Source organism: Rana temporaria, chromosome 13 (assembly GCF_905171775.1).
Source record: "Rana temporaria chromosome 13, aRanTem1.1, whole genome shotgun sequence".
In the NCBI taxonomy this organism is placed as follows: Eukaryota; Metazoa; Chordata; class Amphibia; order Anura; family Ranidae; genus Rana; species Rana temporaria.
The window spans coordinates 111,769,022-111,789,862 of NC_053501.1; the positions used below are offsets into that span (position 1 = coordinate 111,769,022).

At 49.3% G+C, this 20,841-nt stretch overlaps 1 protein-coding gene across 2 annotated transcripts in view; it reads right to left on the reverse strand.

The window, feature by feature from the left end:
- DCAF8 (DDB1 and CUL4 associated factor 8) overlaps positions 1–20,841 on the reverse strand; it is a 58,384-nt gene that overhangs the window by 5,260 nt on the left and 32,283 nt on the right. For both annotated transcript variants that reach the window (XM_040332875.1, XM_040332874.1), the window contains 4 exons: positions 15,543–15,650; positions 10,951–11,081; positions 4,771–4,890; positions 2,533–2,649 (listed from right to left, as the gene is read on the reverse strand). In XM_040332875.1, coding sequence (XP_040188809.1) covers positions 2,533–2,649; positions 4,771–4,890; positions 10,951–11,081; positions 15,543–15,650 — 476 coding nt within the window. The remainder of the gene's footprint in view (positions 1–2,532; positions 2,650–4,770; positions 4,891–10,950; positions 11,082–15,542; positions 15,651–20,841) is intronic.

Here is a 20,841-nt window from a genome sequence, read left to right on the forward strand (position 1 = left end):
CTTGCACATGGGAATCCCTATTGTGGCATGGCACTCTCTGCATGCAGCGATTGCAGAGGTAACCAGCAGAGAAGATCAGATGTGACAGACCCAACCAGGACAGGGGCTTTTGAAGAGGACTGCAGGGTGGCCTCTTGCCTACTATGAGCCCTGGGTTTTAAAAGGGGACACTACTCTTTGGGAGGTGTGTGCCTGGGGGACCCTTGGAGCGATCTGGTTTTGGAATCAAGTCCGTGTCTCCCCAAAACACACAGATGCTGGGAACTGGAGGACCCAGATACATATTTAGTGCCACAGGAAGCACATTTACTGGGGGAATCCCTTGAGACCCGCCCACTTCGCCTCGGTCATAGCTGGATTTGTTTCACATAGGGAGCATCTTAGGGTGTGTAATCAATAATCCCCCCCCCCCCGCCATCCGTTTAATGATCCGTTTTCCTTGATGAATGGAAGATCAAGCTGGTTTTTATAATAGATCTGGAGTTGCCTTTTATACAGCAATGCTTTTTTACTCTCATGGTACCTCGCCATGCCCGACTTCTACACATAAAATACATCTGTCTTGCAAACACAAATTAATTATCTTTCTGATTTAAGAAGAGACGACTATTTTAAAATAAGAGAAGTGGAAGATGTCAGATCAGGCAGTTTGTTTTGTCATATCCCTGTCATCTTTGCATCCAATTAAGTGAGACGCGGCTCTGCTGGCTCTTTAATTATCCACAAATAAGAGAGAAGCGGCCGTGTTTTCACCAGACAGGCATCCTACACATGCGGCAATTAAGGAGCCGCCGCGGCTTGTAATGAAAACGGTTTTATTTGATCCTGCGAGCAGCGCCGAGAAGTGGCTGGATGGGGGGAGGAGGACAGCTCACCTGGGCTTACCAACAGCAAAGCATTCTGGGAGGAAGGCAAGAGTGCACTTCTGTGCTAAATTAATTGCCTCCTCGAGCTGGGACGACCGTGTCGTGAGCCGCTGTATAATGAGCGCATACGGCTGGAACTTATAACTGCGCAACTTGTTCCGTACGACAAAAACAAAATGGGGTCCGCTCAGTTCCTGCAGATAGGGACAGAGGGATAGGGACAGAGCCCGCTCTATGGGCAGCCAGGTGTGAGCAGACTACACGGCCAACTTCCCTCTGATCCGAGCCACAAAGAGGGAGGAGGAGGAGTATCTAAAGAATGTGATCGCATTTCATTCATTATCGGTATCGGCACCGATACTGAGCATTTGCCCGAGTACTTGCAAATGCCCCGATGCTTCGCCCAATACCTGGATAGTCAGCGGTGATGGGAGGAGTTACAAACACCGATCACCACTGTATAGATTTCAATGCAGCCGTTTCTCCCGGTTATATCTGAAGGGTTCCACATGTACTGGCACCACCCAGCAGTGATGACAAGGGTCAATGGGCATAGTAGCCATCTTAGAGAGAGCACATGTAGGAATCTGATAAGATGTACTGTCCTGAGATGCATGTTGCAGTGTACAGATGACCTGAAATAAACATCCATTGTTCCAGACCAGAGTCTTGTGTCTCTCACAACACAGAGGATATCACACTCCCCCATGGCTTTCAGTTGCTTTTGTGAAATCTATACAGCGGTGATCGGTGCTTGTAACTCCTCCCACCACCGCACCGATCACCGATGAATGTCCTCGCATCCTCCTCCAGTCCCCCCTCCGTTCTTCCTCCATGTCCCTCTCTTTTCTGCTGCTGCCCCCCCTCCAGTTTTCCTCCATGTCCCCTTCCGTTCTGCTGTCCCCCTCCCTAACTTTTCCGAATGAACAGTCAGTCACCGACTGTCCATTCACATAACTGAAACATCGTAAACTGTAATGACGATGTCTCAGTTTATGAAAGGAGGAGGAGGAGGAGGAGGAGGAGGAGGAGGAGGAGGAGGAGGAGGAGGAGGAGGAGGAGGAGGAGGAGGAGGAAAGAGCTATATACCGTATATACTCAAGTTAAAGCCGAGTTTTTCAGCACCTTTTTTGTGCTGAAAATGCCCCCCACAGCTTATACTCGAGTCACCTTTTTGTGCCCGATCTCCCAGATTTTGGGGACCCGGTACCGGCAAGGGCTAGAGCAAGGGCAAGAGCTAAAGCAAGGGCAAGAGCTAAAGCAAGGGCAAGAGCTAAAGCAAGGGCAAGAGCTAAAGCAAGTGGATGGACAATCTCCCCGGGAGGGGCTTGGACAGGGGTCAAAAAGCAGACTTTGTGATAGTTAATGCTTTACAAAGTCACACACAAGTTGCATGTACATCATGTAGGTGCGACTTTCATGCGGCTTTTGAGGGTTTACATTGACCTCTATAGCCCTAAAGTCAGTCGCATGAAAGTTGGACCAAAATAATGCAGGAACTACTTTAAAGTCGCACAAGAGTGAATGGGGCCTAAACCTGTTCCCCAAGTATAACAAGTCTGTTGGGCCCAATCACAAAGACGTTTTATCTTGTGAGAAGTTCCCTTTGACCGACATTTAGTAAAAGTCCCAATAGAAACAAAGGACCGAAAGGGGGGGTACTCACCCTGCGGTGCCCCCTCTGCCGTAGATGGTGCATCAGAAACCATAACATGTGGTTGTCGAACAGGTCGGCGTGGTGTAGGCTGTCCTCATCTCTTTCACGTTTGTTTTTCTTGATAACCTGGAGGAAGGAGGAGAGGGAAACGTTTATACAGTCGCAGGGATGCAGACACAGAAACACTTGGTGCTACGGCAGCATACAAACTGTCTGATTAGCTGCAGCCAGAACGCCACAGATGCCAACCCTGGATGCACGCTGTGTCTGGGGTCGGTCGCCAGCTCTATTCGCATGAAATCACTCGGATGAGAGAACAAATCTGACAGCTGCTGTCGGTCGCATACAAAGACATGCAGCGTTCAGTACCGCTGGCAAGTCTACGGATTTTCACCAGTGACCACGTCAAGGTAGACCAGCTCTGCCGAGATCAAAGATGGCTGGACGCAGGACAGGGACTTCAAAGCGGACTCCCAACATTATTTTAAAGCTACAAGATTTTACACCCCAGCGTTGGCCGTCCCATAATCTCAAGCTGCCGGACACACACACACACACACACACACACACTTGTCTGCAGCTCTAAGCTCCCTCAAGCTGATGATACCTGAACAGTCACAACAGCAGAAAAGAAGGCGCGAGTCCTGTGCAAGGAAAACATGTGGCCTGTGTTCCCTCCTACTGACTGCTACACATCGCTAAAGCTCTGCGGCGCCCCTCCCACTCTTCTTAAAGCTCTGCGGCGCCCCTCCCACTCTTCTTAAAGCTCTGCGGCGCCCCTCCCACTCTTCTTAAAGCTCTGCGGCGCCCCTCCCACTCTTCTTAAAGCTCTGCGGCGCCCCTCCCACTCTTCTTAAAGCTCTGCGGCGCCCCTCCCACTCTTCTTAAAGCTCTGCGGCGCCCCTCCCACTCTTCTTAAAGCTCTGCGGCGCCCCTCCCACTCTTCTTAAAGCTCTGCGGCGCCCCTCCCACTCTTCTTAAAGCTCTGCGGCGCCCCTCCCACTCTTCTTAAAGCTCTGCGGCGCCCCTCCCACTCTTCTTAAAGCTCTGCGGCGCCCCTCCCACTCCCCTTAAAGCTCTGCGGCGCCCCTCCCACTCCCCTTAAAGCTCTGCGGCGCCACTCCCCTTAAAGCTCTGCGGCCCCTCCCACTCCCCTTAAAGCTCTGCGGCCCCTCCCACTCCCCTTAAAGCTCTGCGGCCCCTCCCACTCCCCTTAAAGCTCTGCGGCCCCTCCCACTCCCCTTAAAGCTCTGCGGCCCCTCCCACTCCCCTTAAAGCTCTGCGGCCCCTCCCACTCCCCTTAAAGCTCCAATGTCCCTCCCACTCCCCTTAAAGCTCCAATGTCCCTCCCACTCCCCTTAAAGCTCCAATGTCCCTCCCACTCCCCTTAAAGCTCCAATGTCCCTCCCACTCCCCTAAAGCTCCAATGTCCCTCCCACTCCCCTTAAAGCTCCAATGTCCCTCCCACTCCCCTAAAGCTCCAATGTCCCTCCCACTCCCCTAAAGCTCTACTGTTCTTCTACTGACCCCTACATCAACTAAAGCTCTGCGGTTCCTCCTACTGACCACTACAGACACACTGGTGATGGAGGGGTTGACAAAAGAAACCGCAACCTCCCAGCAGGGATATCCCATCCAGCAAACCAGGAAGTTTCAGATAGTATTGACACCGGAAGCTCTACAAGGTTGAACACACCACCTGCTGGATAGGTCAGTGTCAAGCTCCTTCTTCACAGGGGTGCATCTGGTTTTTGCGGTGCACATAATCCTCGACTTGGTGGTCAGCTGAAACATCAATGTATGGAGGGGACCCCCATTGTCTGCTCAAGTGCTCCTAAGTCAATAGCCCGTCTAAGGGCCGTTACCACCTTCCACTTCCCAACCTCGAGAAGGACCTTCACCACCCAAGCTTCATACTTTATTAACATGGCAAGGCGACAAATGCTGCTCCTGGTATACCTTAACCCACCAGCCTGCTCAAATGTACCCCCACCGCTCCCCATGCCAGGGAAGGAAGAGGTTACTCCGCTTGTCTAACGACTTGCATGGCACAAGATCAATCTCTCAGAAGCGGTGACGATAACACCATATGGGTAGCGATGAGCTCACCGCTGTGCTGACTAATCCAGGGGCCCACACACTCTTTTCAAGAAGACTTTAACCTTTTCAGAGCCGTGACTTGGCAAGACACAGCCGAGCGGGAGGGATGCTGTACCTTAAGGTTGCACTACCGTTCCTTGGGCTTACCTCCTTCAGTCCGTGCAGCTCGGTCGGGTCCTTGGCAGTGGGCAGCCAGATTTTGACATCGTAATCGAGGCCGCTGGTCGCTAGGACAGGCAGGTGCGGGTGCGGCTCCAAGCAGTTCACCTGGGAAAATGCCAACGGGTTAATTAGGGGTTTTCTTTCTTGGCCAGTTTATTACTAAAGGCTACAAACCCTTCCATTTCAACTATAGCTATAGGTGAGCTGCTTTACGACAATGTTTCTGGGTTTAGATATACTTTAATTCCAGGTTCTCTAGAGCAGTGGTCTCCAATTTGAATTACAGGGGCCAGAAGTGGCCCTTTGCTAGCCTTTATCTGGCCCTTGGGACACCAAACATCCACCAACAATGAGGCACTTTTTTTCAGAGACTAAAGAAGGGTCATCATTTCTCCTACGGACGCTACTCACAATGATACCAATGATGGGACACTATTCCTCCCACTGACAGCAATGATGGGACACTATTCTGATGGGACACTGTTATTCCTCCCAATGATGGGACACTATTCCTCCCAATGACACCAATGATAGCACACTATTCCTTCCACTGATGGGACACTATTCTGCCCACCGACACCAAGGATGAAACACTATTCCCTCCCACGGAGACCAACGATGGAGCATAATCAGTAGATATCGCCCAAATCGTCCCCTCCGCTCCTCCCAAGACCTCCTGGTCTCTACCTCCCTTGTTACCTCCTCCCATGCTCGACTCCTGGTCTCTACCTCCCTTGTAACCTCCTCCCATGCCCGACCCCAGGACTTCTCCAGAGCCTCTCCCAACCTCTGGAACTCCCTACCCCAGTATGTCTGGTCAGCTCCTACCCTGCCCTGAAACTCTATTCAGGGAAGCCTACTCCACCTAAGAACTGTACCCGAGTCACCTCCATCAGATCCTCCTCCCCCACCTCCTCCCTTTAATTTGTAGGCTCCATGAGCAGGGCTCTCCTATGCCTTCTGTATTGAATTATATTGCAATTGTATTGTCCCCCTTTATGTTGTAAAACGCTGCTGCGTAAATTGTTGGCGCTATATAAATCTTGTATTGTAATAATAATAATTCCTCCCAATGACACCAAAGATAGGGCACTATTCGTCCTACCGACACCAATGAGAAGGCACCATTTACTGCAACTGACACCAAGACGTTTTCTACCCCCACTGGCCAGTCCGACCCTAAAGTCAGGAGGACAGCAAATTGTCCCTTTATTTAGAAAGTTTGGACACTTCTGATTTAGAGCAAGTCAAATCAATATGTCCGGTTATAGAGTTTTTTTTTTTTTAAGGGGTCCAAGTTGCTTGGCTGTCACGAGCATTCTTTGGCTTCCATGCCCCGAGTCCCCAACATGTAATAAGTATTTATCTTTGGCTACTAAAGCATCAAGTGCCCAAAATGGAACGAGTAAGCAACCAAAAGAGGGCCGAAGTACTGTAAGCAGGGCCGGACTTACCATTGGGCTTGACTGTGCTCAAGCCCATGGGCCCCTCCAAATAGGGGGCCCCCGTTTGCGGCAATCCCCTCCTGCAATTTCGCGGCAATCCCCAGTTCACGGCAACCCCCTCCTGCAATTTCGCGGCAACCCCCTCCCGCAATTTTGCGGCAACCCCCTCCCGCAATTTCGCGGCAATCCCCAGTTCACGGCAACCCCCTCCCGTAATTTCACGGCAATCCCCTCCTGCAATTTCGCGGCAATCCCCTCCTGAAATTTTGCGGCAATCCCCTCCTGAAATTTTGCGGCAATCCCCTCGCACAATTTCGCGGCAATCCCCTCGCACAATTTCGCGGCAATCCCCGTTAAGGCAATCCCCTCTCGCAATTTCGCGGCAATCCCCTCACGCAATTTCGCGGCAATCCCCTTTCATGGAAATCCCCTCCCACAATTTCGCAGCAACACCCTAACGCAATTTCGCAGTAGTCCCGGCAACCCACTCCCGCAATTTTGCCCCCCGCTCAACACCTTCGGTGTATGGAGGTAATTCTCGGCAGCCCCCCCGCTCAACAACTTCAATGCTCCAGGAGGCCCTTTCACTGCAGCTGTGTAAGGGGCCCCAAAATAACTGAAGGCAGCCCTGGGAGGAGGTAAGAAGAAGAAGTCTGTCCAGCGGCTGCCCCCCACTCCCGCTCTACAACTTTGATCGGTCGGTTCGGCGGATCCCCCCCTCCCTCAACAACTATGATCGGTCGGCGGTAACAACCCCCCCGCTTCTCTGCTCCAGGGTGCCCCTTCGATAATTAAGCCCAGGGGCCCCCACCACCCTAAGTCCTGCCCTGACTGTAAGGCAGGGGGATATCATGGAAGCCAGGCAACTAGAAATTTCATAATTCAGCCTACAGATTTCTTCTAGACAAATAGGTATTACATTTGTGAGCAAACTGTACCAGGGGGGAAGGTATAAAATGACGGACGATGTATAGCGTTATCAAAAAGATATTAAAAACGATACTCCTCCGAGAGCAGTAAAGTGTTCATAGAGCTGTGGAACGCCTACAAACGCTGCTGCCTGCGCGGTGCAATTACAGGCTAAAATGCATTAGCTAAAATATTGCCGCCTTAGATAGGTTATCGGCTAATTCTAGAAAATAACATTATACCTGGGAGTGGGCCTCGGGGGGCAAGAACAGCGAGATGGAAAAAAAATAAAAATATATATCTTTGTGTTCTTCTCGTGTCGGCTAATGCTGAATTATGGCGCGTAGTCAGCCAAGAAAGCCCCGGGATATCTTAGAACGCTTTTCAGAGCGAATATTATATTTAAGCTCTTGCAGGCAAGCTGGGCGGCAATTTACTGCTGCCGCCGGAGAACAGGAGGCGGCCCTGCGCTTGTCCTATAGAGCCGGCCCCACTAATGCGTTACTTAAATCGAATTAGTAGAGGGGCACCAAAAAAACAGCCACTGCTTCTCATCAATATGAAAGGCTCGAGTCAACAGGAAAACACATTAGAAAAGCAAAGTACTCAATATTCTTCTTTCCAGCGCAGCATAATAAATAGGTAGCCGCGTCTCGCAGCCGCTTCCCTGCACTGCTCTGTATATAGAAAAGCCTAATCTACCCTTCACATGGCCGCAATTAACGGGTAGAACGCTCTAAAATTGTCGTTCATCAACAGGTCAATTGCGAAGAAACAGGTTTGCTTCAATACGTCCCTTGTATAAATTTATTTTTCCTTCACTCCGCCACCATTTTGTTCAGGGGGCAGGAGCTGCAGCCAATGACTGATACTTCCAAGTAGGAGTTTAAATAAAGGATTACATTTGCTCCATGTTGAACGGGGCTGCATGGAAGTGAAAGGGGTGGATAAGTAGCAGAATCATGAAGCGCACACCTTCAGGAGGTTCTTATGAAGCAGAAATCAGATGGGTCCAATCATGAAGCAGAAACCATCAGACGGGTCCAATCATGAAGCGGAAACCATCAGACGGGTCCAATCATGAAGCGGAAACCATCAGACGGGTCCAATCATGAAGCGGAAACCATCAGACGGGTCCAATCATGAAGCGGAAACCATCAGACGGGTCCCATCATGAAGCAGAAACCATCAGACGGGTCCAATCATGAAGCAGAAACCATCAGACGGGTCCAATCATGAAGCAGAAACCATCAGACGGGTCCAATCATGAAGCAGAAACCATCAGACAGGTCCCACCATAAAGCGGTAACTATCAGAAGGGTCCAATCATGAAGCGGAAACCATCAGATGGGTCCAATCATGAAGCAGAAACCATCAGATGGGTCCTATCATGAAGCAGAAACCACCAGACGGGTCCAATCATGAAGTGGAAACCATCAGATGGGTCTAATCATGAAGCGGAAACCATCAGATGGGTCCAATCATGAAGCAGAAACCATCAGATGGGTCCTATCATGAAGCAGAAACCACCAGACGGGTCCAATCATGAAGTGGAAACCATCAGACGGGTCCAATCATGAAGTGGAAACCATCAGATGGGTCCAATCATGAAGCAGAAACCATCAGATGGGTCCAATCATGAAGCGGAAACCATCAGATGGGTCCAATCATGAAGTGGAAACCATCAGATGGGTCCAATCATGAAGCAGAAACCATCAGATGGGTCCTATCATGAAGCAGAAACCACCAGACGGGTCCAATCATGAAGTGGAAACCATCAGACGGGTCTAATCATGAAGCGGAAACCATCAGATGGGTCCAATCATGAAGTGGAAACCATCAGACAGGTTCCACCAAGCAGATACCATGAGGAAATCATCAGATGGGTCCAATCATGAAGAGGAAACCATCAGACGGGTCCCATCAAGCAGATACCATCAGATGAGTCCCATCATCAAGTGGAAACCATCAGAAGGGAAACCATCAGAAGGGAAACCATATCATGAAGAGGAAACCATCAGACGGGTCCAATCATGAAGCGGAAACCATCAGATGGGTCCAATCATGAAGCAGAAACCATCAGACGGGTCCAATCATGAAGCAGAAACCATCAGACGGGTCCAATCATGAAGCAGAAACCATCAGACGGGTCCCATCAAGCAGATACCATCAGATGAGTCCCATCATCAAGTGGAAACCATCAGAGATGGGTCCCATCATGAAACGGAAACCATATAATGAAGCAGAAACCATCAGACGGGTCCAATCATGAAGCAGAAACCATCAGACGGGTCCAATCATGAAGCGGAAACCATCAGACGGGTCCAATCATGAAGCAGAAACCATCAGACGGGTCCATTCAATTCATGAAGCGGAAACCATCAGACGGGTCCAATCATGAAGCAGAAACCATCAGACGGGTCCAATCATGAAGCGGAAACCATCAGACGGGTCCAATCATGAAGCGGAAACCATCAGACGGGTCCAATCATGAAGCGGAAACCATCAGACGGGTCCCATCATGAAGCAGAAACCATCAGACGGGTCCAATCATGAAGCAGAAACCATCAGACGGGTCCAATCATGAAGCAGAAACCATCAGACGGGTCCAATCATGAAGCAGAAACCATCAGACGGGTCCCATCAAGCAGATACCATCAGATGAGTCCTATCATGAAACAGAAACCATCAGATAGGTTCCACCAAGCAGGTTCCACCAAGCAGATGCCATCAGACAGGTCTCATCATGAAGCGGAAACCATCAGACGGGTCCAATCATGAAGCAGAAACCATCAGACGGGTCCAATCATGAAGAGGAAACCATCAGACGGGTCCAATCATGAAGAGGAAACCATCAGACGGGTCCAATCATGAAGAGGAAACCATCAGACGGGTCCAATCATGAAGAGGAAACCATCAGACGGGTCCAATCATGAAGAGGAAACCATCAGACGGGTCCAATCATGAAGAGGAAACCATCAGACGGGTCCAATCATGAAGAGGAAACCATCAGACGGGTCCAATCATGAAGAGGAAACCATCAGACGGGTCCAATCATGAAGAGGAAACCATCAGACGGGTCCAATCATGAAGAGGAAACCATCAGACGGGTCCAATCATGAAGAGGAAACCATCAGACGGGTCCAATCATGAAGCAGAAACCATCAGACGGGTCCAATCATGAAGCAGAAACCATCAGACGGGTCCAATCATGAAGCGGAAACCATCAGACGGGTCCAATCATGAAGCAGAAACCATCAGACGGGTCCAATCATGAAGCAGAAACCATCAGACGGGTCCAATCATGAAGCAGAAACCATCAGACGGGTCCAATCATGAAGCAGAAACCATCAGACGGGTCCAATCATGAAGCGGAAACCATCAGTTGGGTCCAATCATGAAGCGGAAACCATCAGACGGGTGGAGTTTGAACGATCGTCAGGTAGCTCTGATCAACAGGTAGATCACAATTGACCTGTTGCTGATCCCCAATTTAGAGCTAATGCCCCGTACACGCGATCCGAAAAAAATCATACTTCTAGATAAGGGTTAACCGATTCAAGGGGAAGTCAGAAGATGGGGGGGGGGGGATTACTGTAGCGGGAGTATAAAAAAAAAAAAAAAAAGGGATGGATAGTCCAATTAAAGTCACTATGAATGGCTGCAGCCCCTCTGATGCAGAGTTTTGGATGGATCCATTGTGCTCATGTACTGGAAAAAAATAATGGGTTAGGGGGGCGCCGCCATCTAAGTGTAGAGTCTCATCATGAAACCATTACATGGGTCCCATCATGAAAAAGGTTCAACTCACCACGCCGCCTTTGTCGCCGTCCATGAACTGTACGATTTGACAGGACGTCTTATCCCACATGAAGATGTGACCGCAGTCGCTGCCGCTGACCACAAACTCGCTCTTCGGCCCGTAGAAGTTGACGCCTTTCACTGAAAAAGAAAAAACACAAAATGCCGCGCTGAATACTCATGACAACGCATAGGTTAGGCCAGGGGTAGGCAACCTCGACCCTCCTGCTGTTTTGAAACTACAAGTCCCATGAGACATTGCAAGATCCTGACCATCACAGGCATGACTCCTAAAGGCAGAGGCATGATGGGATTTGTAGTTTCACTACAGCTGGAGTGCCGAGGTTGCCTACCCCTGGGTTAGGATAAAGAGGTCTTTGGGGAGGAAGAGGGGTAGTGGAGATAATTTCTAGGTCTAGGAAGAGGCAGCATGGAATGATGGGAAGGGTTATTCTGATAAAAACCTGTGTGCTGCACCCCATTCCTCCCAACCCCCATGGCGGGTCCCCATTCCTCCCAACCCCCATGGCGGGTCCCCATTCCTCCCAACCCCCATGGCGAGTCCCCTTTCCTCCCATTGGGGGATCCTTCCATTTTTTCAATTGCGGGTCCCCTTTGCTCCCAACAACCATGGCGGGTCCCCTTTGCTCCCAACAACCAGGGCGGGTCCCCTTTGCTCCCAACAACCATGGCGGCTCCCCTTTGCTCCCAACAACCATGGCGGCTCCCCTTTGCTCCCAACAACCATGGCGGCTCCCCTTTGCTCCCAACAACCATGGCGGCTCCCCTTTGCTCCCAACAACCATGGCGGCTCCCCTTTGCTCCCAACAACCAGGGCGGCTCCCCTTTGCTCCCAACAACCATGGCGGGTCCCCTTTCCTCCCAATAACACCCATAATAAGGCACCATTGCTCGCAACCACACAAACAATTGGGGCACCTTTCGTTGCAATGACACAAGGAATGAGGGTCATTCCTCCCAATTACACCAACAATTGGGGCACCATTTCTCCCAATAACACATCAATGAGTCAACTTTCCTCCCAATGACACCTATGAGTCACCTTTCCTCCCAATAAAACCCACGACGGGTCGCCTTTCCTCCCAACACCCATGATAAGGCACCACTGCTCGCAATGACACCAACAATGGGGCACCTTTCGTTGCACTGACACCAGGAATGAAAGTCATTCCTCCCAATGACACCAACAAAGGGGCACCCTTCCTCCCAAGGACACCCATGAGGGGTCACCTTTCCTCCCAAGGACACCCATGAGGGGGTCACCTTTCCTCCCAATGACACCCATGAGGGGGTCACCTTTCCTCCCAAGGACACCCATGAGGGGGTCACCTTTCCTCCCAAGGACACCCATGAGGGGGTCACCTTTCCTCCCAAGGACACCCATGAGGGGGTCACCTTTCCTCCCAATGACACCCATGAGGGGGTCACCTTTCCTCCCAATGACACCCATGAGGGGGTCACCTTTCCTCCCAATGACACCCATGAGGGGGTCACCTTTCCTCCCAATGACACCCATGAGGGGGTCACCTTTCCTCCCAATGACACCCATGAGGGGGTCACCTTTCCTCCCAATGACACCCATGAGGGGGTCACCTTTCCTCCCAATGACACCCATGAGGGGGTCACCTTTCCTCCCAAGGACACCCATGAGGGGTCACCTTTCCTCCCAATGACACCCATGAGGGGGTCACCTTTCCTCCCAATGACACCCATGAGGGGGTCACCTTTCCTCCCAATGACACCCATGAGGGGGTCACCTTTCCTCCCAATGACACCCTTGAGGGGGTCACTTTTTTTGCAATGACACCAGGAATGGGGGTCATTCCTCCCAATGACACCAGAAATGGTGCACGTTTCCTTGCAATGAAACCAATAACGGGGCATATTTCCTCCTAAAAACACCCATGATGGGTCACCATTCCTCCCAACACACCAATGATGGGTCACCATTCCTCCCAACACACCAATGATGGGTCACCATTCCTCCCAACACCACCCATGATGGGTCACCATTCCTCCCAACACCACCCATGATGGGTCACCATTCCTCCCAACACCACCCATGATGGGTCACCATTCCTCCCAACACCACCCATGATGGGGCACCATTCCTTCCAATGACACAAAACATAGCCCATTGCTTACTCCAACTAACTGCAGCCTGCCGCCCCCCAAAGTCTGAAGGACAGTAAATTGTCCCTTTGTTTAGAAAGTTTGCAGACCCCTGGGGGAGGGGTTGGAGGATAGGACCACAGAACGCTGCGGGGGAACACAGAGGCAGGCTGAGGCGTCAGCACTGGAATGGAGGGGAGGATAGCAGACGCAGATTGGCTCAGCAGTGCTTATAATGGCTCCATCACTGCAGGGAACCCTCATCACTGTTTATTCGGGGCAGCGGACGGTGTAGCTTTAAGATCGCAGAGTTCTGGTCTACACAGGCCAAGAACAGCCTAAGGCGCCTGACGATGCCGTATTAGCATAGAGGAAAATAAACAAAGAACCACCAAGCTGGAAACATTTAATGAGCGCTCTCAATCCCACAAAGTCACAGGGGTAACGAGCGTGCCGCCCGATGGCGGTGAAATCTGGCTAATCTTTCAGAAGAAGAGCGCTGCGGACACCTCCGCGGCGGTGGGAAAGTTGCGTTTCCACTTAACAGATCGCATACAGTGAGCTAATGAACGGGCCTCGCAGCGGCGGCAGAAGGGCGATGTGAGCGCAGCGGCACCATTTCTCTGGTTTACTGCGCCCTCTGCTGGACAAGTGCGGAATTTAATGCTGAACTCCGGGACAGTTATATAATCCTAAAAGATTTCATCCTTGGCCAGAGAAATAAAAAATAAGCATGCTTTGATTTGATTTCATCTCCACCATGGTAGCCCGGGATCGGCTTTGGAGAGGAAAAAAGGAAGCGAGAGGAGGAAGAGAGGGAAAAAAAGGAAGCGAGAGGAGGAAGAGAGGGAAAAAAAGGAAGCGAGAGGAGGAAGAGAGGAAAAAAAAAGGAAGCGAGAGGAGGAAGAGAGGAAAAAAAAAGGAAGCGAGAGGAGGAAGAGAGGAAAAAAAAAGGAAGCGAGAGGAGGAAGAGAGGAAAAAAAAAGGAAGCGAGAGGAGGAAGAGAGGAAAAAAAAAGGAAGCGAGAGGAGGAAGAGAGGAAAAAAAAAGGAAGCGAGAGGAGGAAGAGAGGAAAAAAAAAGGAAGCGAGAGGAGGAAGAGAGGAAAAAAAAAGGAAGCGAGAGGAGGAAGAGAGGAAAAAAAAAGGAAGCGAGGGGAGGAAGAGAGGAAAAAAGGAAGCGAGAGGAGGAAGAGAGGAAAAAAGGAAGCGAGAGGAGGAAGAGAGGAAAAAAGGAAGCGAGAGGAGGAAGAGAGGAAAAAAGGAAGCGAGAGGAGGAAGAGAGGAAAAAAAGGAAGCGAGAGGAGGAAGAGAGGAAAAAAAGGAAGCGAGAGGAGGAAGAGAGGAAAAAAAGGAAGCGAGAGGAAAAAAAGGAAGCGAGAGGAGGAAGAGAGGAAAAAAAGGAAGCGAGAGGAGGAAGAGAGGAAAAAAAGGAAGCGAGAGGAGGAAGAGAGGGAAAAAAGGAAGCGAGAGGAGGAAGAGAGGGAAAAAAGGAAGCGAGAGGAGGAAGAGAGGGAAAAAAGGAAGCGAGAGGAGGAAGAGAGGGAAAAAAGGAAGCGAGAGGAGGAAGAGAGGGAAAAAAGGAAGCGAGAGGAGGAAGAGAGGGAAAAAAGGAAGCGAGAGGAGGAAGAGAGGAAAAAAAGGAAGCGAGAGGAGGAAGAGAGGAAAAAAGGAAGCGAGAGGAGGAAGAGAGGAAAAAAGGAAGCGAGAGGAGGAAGAGAGGAAAAGAGGAAGAGAGGAAGAAAGGATGAGAGAGAAAGGGAGAGGGAGAAAGGGAGAGGGAGAATGGGAGAGGGAGAAAGGGAGAGGGAGAAAGGGAGAGGGAGAAAGGATGAGGGAGAAAGGATGAGGGAGAAAGGGAGAGGGAGAAAGGATGAGAGAGGGGAGAGGGAGAAAGGATGAGAGAGGGGGGAGGTAGAAAGGATGAGAGAGGGGAGAGGGAGAAAGGATGAGAGAGGGGAGAGGGAGAAAGGATGAGAGAGGGAGAGGGAGAAAGGATGAGAGAGGGAGAGGGAGAAAGGATGAGAGAGGGAGAGGGAGAAAGGATGAGAGAGGGAGAGGGAGAGGGAGAAAGGATGAGAGAGGGAGAGGGAGAAAGGATGAGAGAGGGAGAGGGAGAAAGGATGAGAGAGGGAGAGGGAGAAAGGATGAGAGAGGGAGAGGGAGAGGGAGAAAGGATGAGAGAGGGAGAGGGAGAAAGGATGAGAGAGGGAAGGGAAGGGAAGGGAAGGAAGGAAGGAAAGGAAGGAAGGAAGGGAGGGCCCTCAAAAACGTGTTGGCTTTACTGTTGGATCTTTTTATCAAGATGAATAAACCTTTAATAAATTTGTGGGCCTCTCATCCTTTTCACTTTTCTTTGCACATTGCAAACATGGAAAGCCTCGTCATGGAGCAACTTTCACCTGTTGTATTACGGTGATGTAACGCAACATAAACAACAGAGATGACCCCTCTCTGACCAACACCCGTACCTGTAGCATTATTTCGATGTCCTTTGTATCGCTTTATATACTGCGCTCCGTCACTGTGCGAGGAATTGAACAAATAGATGTCTTCGTCATTGTAGCTGGCGAGAAGTTCTGCAGAAAAAAAAAACACAGGATGCAATAATTTGCAAATCTCAAAACACAGTGCAAGACTTACACAATAGGGTATCCAAAAAAAGTACAAGTGTCTGCACCAGCAAGACCTATAAATAAATGCTCGAGCAGCTTCATCAGGGGCAGGAACCTGATGAAGCTGCTTGAACAAAATGCGTAGAGATTTTGGGTGGGCCATCTGTTGAGGCTCAACTCCAGACAACCAATTACCGTATTTTGTATTCGTTGCAGATGGACTGTGCCCACATTGCAAGGATTAGAAGATGTATAATGAATTAATGAAACAAAATGTATAAAAATAATGCTCAAGCAGCTTCATCAGGAGCAGTAACCTGATAAAGCTGCTTGGGCAGCGAAATGTGTAGCAATTTTCAGTGGGCCTTCAGAAATCCCATAAAGCCCAACTCCAGGAAATACGTTTTTTTTTTTTTTTTAACCCTTGCTGTGGAGCTGTATCTACATTGCAAGGGTTAGATGTAGTAAACTGAATTAATGAAACAAGATGCATAACGAAATGCTCATGCAGCTTCATCAGGGACAGAAACCTGATGAAGCTGCTTAGACCGTGAAATTCGTAGAGATTTGGGTGGGCCTTTAGGCAAATCAATTTTAAACCCTTGCAGTAGGCCAGTGCCCACATTGCAAGGGTTAGAAGATATATAATGAATAAAACAAGATGTATAAAAGAAAAATGCTCGAGCAGCTTCATCAGGGGCAGGACCCTAAAAAAGGCAGCTTCATCAGGGGCAGGACCCTAAAAAAAGGCAGCTCCATCAGGGGCAGGACCCTAAAAAAGGCAGCTTCATCAGGGGCAGGACCCTAAAAAAGGCAGCTTCATCAGGGGCAGGACCCTAAAAAAGGCAGTTCCATCAGGGGCAGGACCCTAAAAAAAGGCAGCTTCATCAGGGGCAGGACCCTAAAAAAAGGCAGCTTCATCAGGGGCAGGACCCTAAAAAAAGGCAGCTTCATCAGGGGCAGAACCCTAAAAAAAGGCAGCTCCATCAAGGGCAGGACCCTAAAAAAAAAGGCAGCTCCATCAGGGGCAGGACCCTAAAAAAGGCAGCTTCATCAGGGGCAGGACCCTAAAAAAGGCAGCTTCATCAGGGGCAGGACCCTAAAAAAGGCAGTTCCATCAGGGGCAGGACCCTAAAAAAAGGCAGCTTCATCAGGGGCAGGACCCTAAAAAAAGGCAGCTTCATCAGGGGCAGGACCCTAAAAAAAGGCAGCTTCATCAGGGGCAGAACCCTAAAAAAAGGCAGCTCCATCAGGGGCAGGACCCTAAAAAAAAAGGCTGCTCCATCAGGGGCAGGACCCTAAAAAAGGCAGCTTTATCAGGGGCAGGACCCTAAAAAAGGCAGCTTCATCAGGGGCAGGAATCTAATAAAGCAGCTTCATCAGGGGAAGGAACCCGATAAAGCTGCTTGGACAGAAACGCGTTGATATTGGATGGGCCTTTTCCAGGCGAATAGTTTAACCCTTGCAGTGGGGATGCGCACATATTACAAGGGTTGATTGCTTGTTTTTTTCTAAGAGTGAAAAGAGAAACATTTTCATAGCTCCTCCCCACAGAGTCTGCAGCCCCATGCGGCATCAAGACCAGAGCAGAATCCATAGTTCTGTTCTGAGCGCGAGGACGCCAAGGGACAGTCCGCCTCCAAGATCGTAGGGGAGTGCTGCCTCCTGTGGGAGCGGAGGATCAGGAAAGTAAAACTTTCTCCTGTCCAAGAGGAAATGATAAATTATCCCTTGCAATTCAAGTGTAGCCCCACTGCAAGGGATACATTGCCTGGGGTTTGGCCTTAAGTAAACTTGCATCACCAAAAACATAAAACTAGTATGGCAAAATAATAAAAAAGGACACCATAAGCAGCCATGGCATACCTTATGACAGAGGTCTCAAACTGGAGGCCCTCCAGCTGTTGTGAAACTACAAGTCTCATCTCTGCCTCTGCCCGTGGGAGTCATGCTTTTAACGGTCAGCCTTGCAATGCCTCATGGGACTTGTAGCTTTGCAACAGCTGGAGGGCCGCCAGTTTGAGACCCCTGCCTTATGGCAAGTGGGAGATTTGTCTAGGCCAGGGGGTGGGGCAACCTGTGGCCCTTCCAGCGGTTGTGAAACTACATTTCCCATGAGGCATTGCAAGACCGACAGTTCAAATCATTACTCCCAGAGGCATGGTTGCACTTTTAGTTCTTCAGGTGTTCTTTTTTTAATAGAAGGCTTGTACCTCTACTTGGACAGCCACCCCTGAAGAAGCATGACATATGGGCGAAACGTGTTGGAAACTCCAACCTATAGTGCTGTATCCATAAAACTTTGTTGACATGTATTTGCCAATTTTTTATTTTGCTCTTTAAAATAAGTAAAGCATTCTTTTACATTATAGTTGATACGATTTCAATTCATTCTGCGCCTTAAAAATCTCAATCCCTCCTCTTATATCCAATTAATTAAAAGGAAATGTGGTGCAAATATTACCGTGTATACTTGAGTATAAGCCAGGGCACCTAATTTTACCACAAAAAAAAAAAAAAAAAAATGGGAAAACGTATCGACTCGAGTATAAGTCTAGGGTGTCCATCTGCATGCCTCACTGTGCCCATGCCTCACTGTGCCCATGCCTAGACTGACGTTTAACATTGGAGTCTATGGAAGGCGTGCCCGGCTTTGAAAAATCGGTGCTCCCCAGCTGTAGGTCCCCCAGACAACAAACTTTGCACACTTGTAGAGGAAGAGTGGGGCTTCATATGTGCCAAGTCCTGGGTCCAGGGGACCTACGACCGGCCAGTACCGGGTCCCCAAAAATCACCGGAGAAATTACCATTTAACATGGGAGTCTATGGTAGGGGTGCCCAGGTTTGAAAAATCAGTGCTCCCCGGCCGTAGATGCCACGGACAACAAATGTTGCACACTTGTAGAGGAAGAGTGGGGCTACATGTGTGCCAAGTCCTGGGTCCAGGGGACCTACGACCGGCCAGTACCGGGTCCCCAAAATTACCAGAGAAATTACCATTTAACATGGGAGTCTATGGAAGGGGTGCCCGGCTTTGAAAAATCGGTGCTCCCCGGCTGTAGGTTCCCCGGACAACAAACTTTGCACACGTATAGAGGAAGAGTGGGGCTACATGTGTGCCAAGTTTGGGGTCAAGGGGAACTACGGCCGTCCGGTACCGGGTCCCCAAAGTCCAGGAGATCAGGCGCAAAAAGGTGACTCGCGTATAAGCCGAGGGGGGCATTTTTAGCAAAAAAAATAAAAAAAATGTGCTGAAAAACTCGGCATATACTCGAGTATATATGGTCTATGCAAATATGGACCCTCATATAGTAAGAAAAAAAAATTTCAAGGGCTCATCTGGTACTCAGGAAGGGATTTTGGTAATCAGAAGCCCCTCCCCCCATCCTTTACTGTTCTGCACAAAGGGTTAAAATCCAAGCTCTCCCTCAGCAACCGAGAACGCATCATCGCGCCTCGAACAAACACCACGCAGCAGGCAAGGTGGATCTGCCGGGTAATTGTCATTCAGTGTGAATTAAGCAGAGATCAATTCCATCCAGCGTTTTCACAGACAGAACAGGGAGCGTGTTGTTTTCCAGGCACCCGCTTACAGCGCCGCCGCGCCTTTCTATTCCACAGATTGTACGCCGAAGAAAGCGAGACGAGGGCCAGACCAACACAGCAAACGTTACTCACCGGATTACTCACCGTTCTATTTGTACCGTGCGCCAAAAAAAAAAAAAAAAACACGTCACCATCGCAGATGCTGCGCGCAATATGGCGCAATGTCAAGACGGCTGAAGCGAATGTGTACAGGTTACAGATCACACGTTTTCTTAAAAAGGATCGCATCAAACCTGCTGCAGACACATCTAGCAGGCGATCGCTTATACTTGTGAATCAGGTTTGCACCAATATCGTTTTCTTAAAAAGGGGTTGTAAAGGTTTTGTTTATTTTCTAAATAGGTTCCTTTAACCGCTTAATCCCTTAAGGACCGCCTCCTGCAGATATACGTCGGCAGAATGGCATGGCTGGGCACAAGCACGTACCTGTACGTCCTCTTTAAGTGCCCAGCCGTGGGTCGCGCGCCCGCGACCGGTCCGAAGCTCCGTGACCGATCGCCGCTGGAGTCCCGCGATCGGTCCTCGGAGCTGAAGAACGGGGAGAGGTGTGTGTAAACATGGCTTCCCCGTTCTTCACTGTGGCGCCGTCATTGATCGTGTGTTCCCTGATATAGGAAAACACAATCAATGACGTCACACCTACAGCCACACCCCCCTACAGTTAGAAACACAAATGAGGTCACACGTAACCCCTTCAGTGCCCCCTTGTGGTTATCTCCCAAACTGCAATTGTCATTTTCACAGAAATCATTTTTTTGCTGTGAAAATGACAATGGTCCCAAAAATGTGTCAAAATTATCCGATATGTCCGCCATAATGTCACAGTCACGAAAAAAAAAAAAAAAAAAAAAAAAAAAGCTAATCGCCGCCATTAGTAGAAAAAAAAAAAAAAAATCATAAAAATGCAATAAAACAATCCCCTATTTTGTAAACGCTATACATTTTGCTCAAACCAACCGATAAACGCTTATTGCGATTTTTTTTACCAAAACTATGTAGAAGAATACGTATCGGCCTAAACTGAGGGGAAATAACGTTTTTTTTATATATTTTTGGAGGATATTTATTATAGCAAAAAGAAAAAAATATTGAATTTTTTTCAAAATTGTTGCTCTATTTTTGTTTATAGCGCAAAAAATAAAAACCGCAGAGGTGATCAAATACCACCAAAAGAAAGCTCTATTTGTGGGGAAAAAAGGACGCCAATTTTGTTTGGGAGCCACGTCGCACGACCGCGCAATTGTCAGTTAAAGCGACGCAGTGCCGAATCGCAAAAACTGTCCGGGTCCTTTACCTGCATTTTGGTCCAGGTCTTAAGTGGTTAAAGAGACGCAGTGCCAAAAATTGCAAAAAAATTTCCGGTCTTTGGGCAGCCAATTCTGCCGGGGCTGAAGTGGTTATTCTTTTATTTTTTATTTCTTGCATTCACGCAAGTTGCGCTGCAAAAGTATCGGTACGCATGTACCCACGAGTACTGGACAGAAAGCATCGCCGTTAACGAAACTTTGTGGTGCAATTTGTGTCAATACCAAAAAAAAATAAAAAATTG